Genomic DNA, 2,231 nt, shown 5'->3' with positions numbered 1-2,231 from the left:
TATATATATATATATATATATATATATATATATATATATATATATATATATATATATATATATATATATATATATATATATATATATGTGTGTGTGTAAACCATATATATGTGACATTTAGGCTAGTGTAGCACTAAAGAACAATTAGGAAGCTGTTCACTCTCTTTCTGTCTCTTTCTCTCACTCAGTCAAAAGAAAACTCCATGACTTCCTCAAGGATCCGGCCATCCTATCGCCGGAGTCCATCTCTTTCCTCCACTTCTTCATCATCGCTCGGATCAATGTCTTTCTTTCTCGACGATTCTTCAGTTCCGGCTACTCCACTGCGATACTTCGGCATCCCATTTTCATGGGAACAATTCCCCGGAATTCCAAAGAAAAATAATACCAAAAAGGATTCATCACAGAGTCTTCTCCCGTTGCCTCCCTCTGGTAACTCTTTTAGAAAATCCTTCGGAAAAGACACTGGACCGATGCTCAAGAAATACAGCACTAGCGAGAGCTTCCACAAAGATCCCTTTTTTGCAGCTTTTGTGGAGTGCTCAAAGGATGAAGAACTGGTGAAGGGGTCAAAAATCCGGTCAACTAGTGGATTAGCTAATGTGTACAGTTCCTGCAAGAGAACCTGTGAGGTGGCTGAGTCTATTGTTTACCTCCCAAGATCACGTGCAGGATACTTTCACCGATGAATCTCACTCCGTCACTAAAGCCAAAGTAGCGTCGTTAGAAATCAAGGCAATAATAGGGGAAGACCAGTCCGATTTATGGATTGCCCATGGCCATTTTTATTAAGTGTTTGTTAATGTGAATCTGTATAACTTATGGAATGCATATATGATTGTACTTTATATATAATTAATTTATGTGCTTGACTTCTTTTAAGACAAAATATTTCATCTATATTTTTTCTCAATGGACGTGTTAGGCAAAATTAACTATTAGCGGATAGCTTGTAGCGGGTAGCGGGTAGCTTATAACTTGTAGCATTTTGTTAAACAATACATGAAATAGCTTGTAATGCCGAACGAGACTTTTTGTTCAAAACGGAGCGTTTTGTCAAACGTTAGAATTTAGAAGCTCCCAAGCACTTTGTGCCAAACACGCTCAATGTAAAATGTCATCGGCAGGTCAGCGAAAGCACACAAACCAAGCTTAACAACATAAAAAGAACCCATAACATATATGATTTTTTTGGTTAAATGTAACATATAATAACGTCTTGTTAATGATATATTTATTAGAGTATATTATTCTATTTCTATTCATTATATTACTGTATTTCAAAAATTCTATCTAATTAATTTTATTACTATCGTGTAAATATTAAAAAAAATCATTGCTATTATGAGATAAATTTTACTAAATACATCAGGATATCATACTAAGAAAATACAATATATTATAATTAATAGAGTATATATATATATATATATATATATATATATATATATATATATATATATATATTACTCTAATAAATTAACTACAAATAAAATTGTTTAAATCAATAAAAAAAAAAGTAAATCCTTATTTCCAACGTCAAACTTTTTTTTTTAAATATGGTGTGGTAGTAGTGGTCGTGCCTTTTCTCTGAATTTCAGGAGTAGAGTACAAGATAGTTGGTGAAGTAAAAGATGCCATTTTTATGCATAATGATGCATTGCATGTGATATTGGTATTATTGTTATAAATAATTACAAGCTAACAAGTCAAATTCACTATCATATTATATCCCATGTGAGAACCAATTTCTTAGATGTTTAATGTTTTGGGGACCCTAGTAGCAAAAACATCGTTTTAAACTAGAAGACATTTGATGAAAAGTAAGCAAACATTTCCTAAAATTCAGAATCGAATATTTGAAGGTGGAACCCTTAACGTAGATTGTTTAGATCCAACAATCTGGTAAAAAAATATGAAAATATAAGAAATCTCGTATTTTCTTTAAACAATTTATGCAATTGAGATTTCTTTTGAAAAATAATATCACCCTAAAACAAATAAGTCGATCTCATGATCAATTTATGAAAATACATCATAATAGCTCCAAATAAAGAAAATGGTATCTATTTTTTTCTTTAAAACGGCAAATACATTCCTTCTAATATATAATATTTCTAAATCTGAATATTTGTCCATCACAAGAATTAAAATCTCAACTAATTCGAAAAAAACACACTTCTAACACATTTTGATGCTGTTAGACCAACCGCATGTTTATTATTCTAATA

At 31.0% G+C, this 2,231-nt stretch overlaps 1 protein-coding gene across 1 annotated transcript; it reads left to right on the top strand.

Moving 5' to 3' along the window:
* Nucleotides 1-109: 109 nt before the first annotated feature.
* On the top strand, nucleotides 110-889 carry LOC145050258 (uncharacterized). Its single transcript, XM_078998557.1, has one exon. The coding sequence runs from the start codon at nucleotides 204-206 to the stop codon at nucleotides 687-689; it is 486 nt and encodes a 161-aa protein (XP_078854683.1). The 5' UTR covers nucleotides 110-203; the 3' UTR covers nucleotides 690-889.
* The last annotated feature ends 1,342 nt before the right edge of the window (nucleotides 890-2,231 follow it).

The sequence above is a fragment of the Lactuca serriola genome, chromosome 1 (assembly GCF_051521515.1).
Source record: "Lactuca serriola cultivar US96UC23 chromosome 1, Lser_US96UC23_V15, whole genome shotgun sequence".
Classification (NCBI taxonomy): domain Eukaryota; kingdom Viridiplantae; phylum Streptophyta; class Magnoliopsida; order Asterales; family Asteraceae; genus Lactuca; species Lactuca serriola.
Note: the sequence above shows the minus strand (reverse complement) of the source record. Positions and strands in the feature narration are given on the sequence as shown.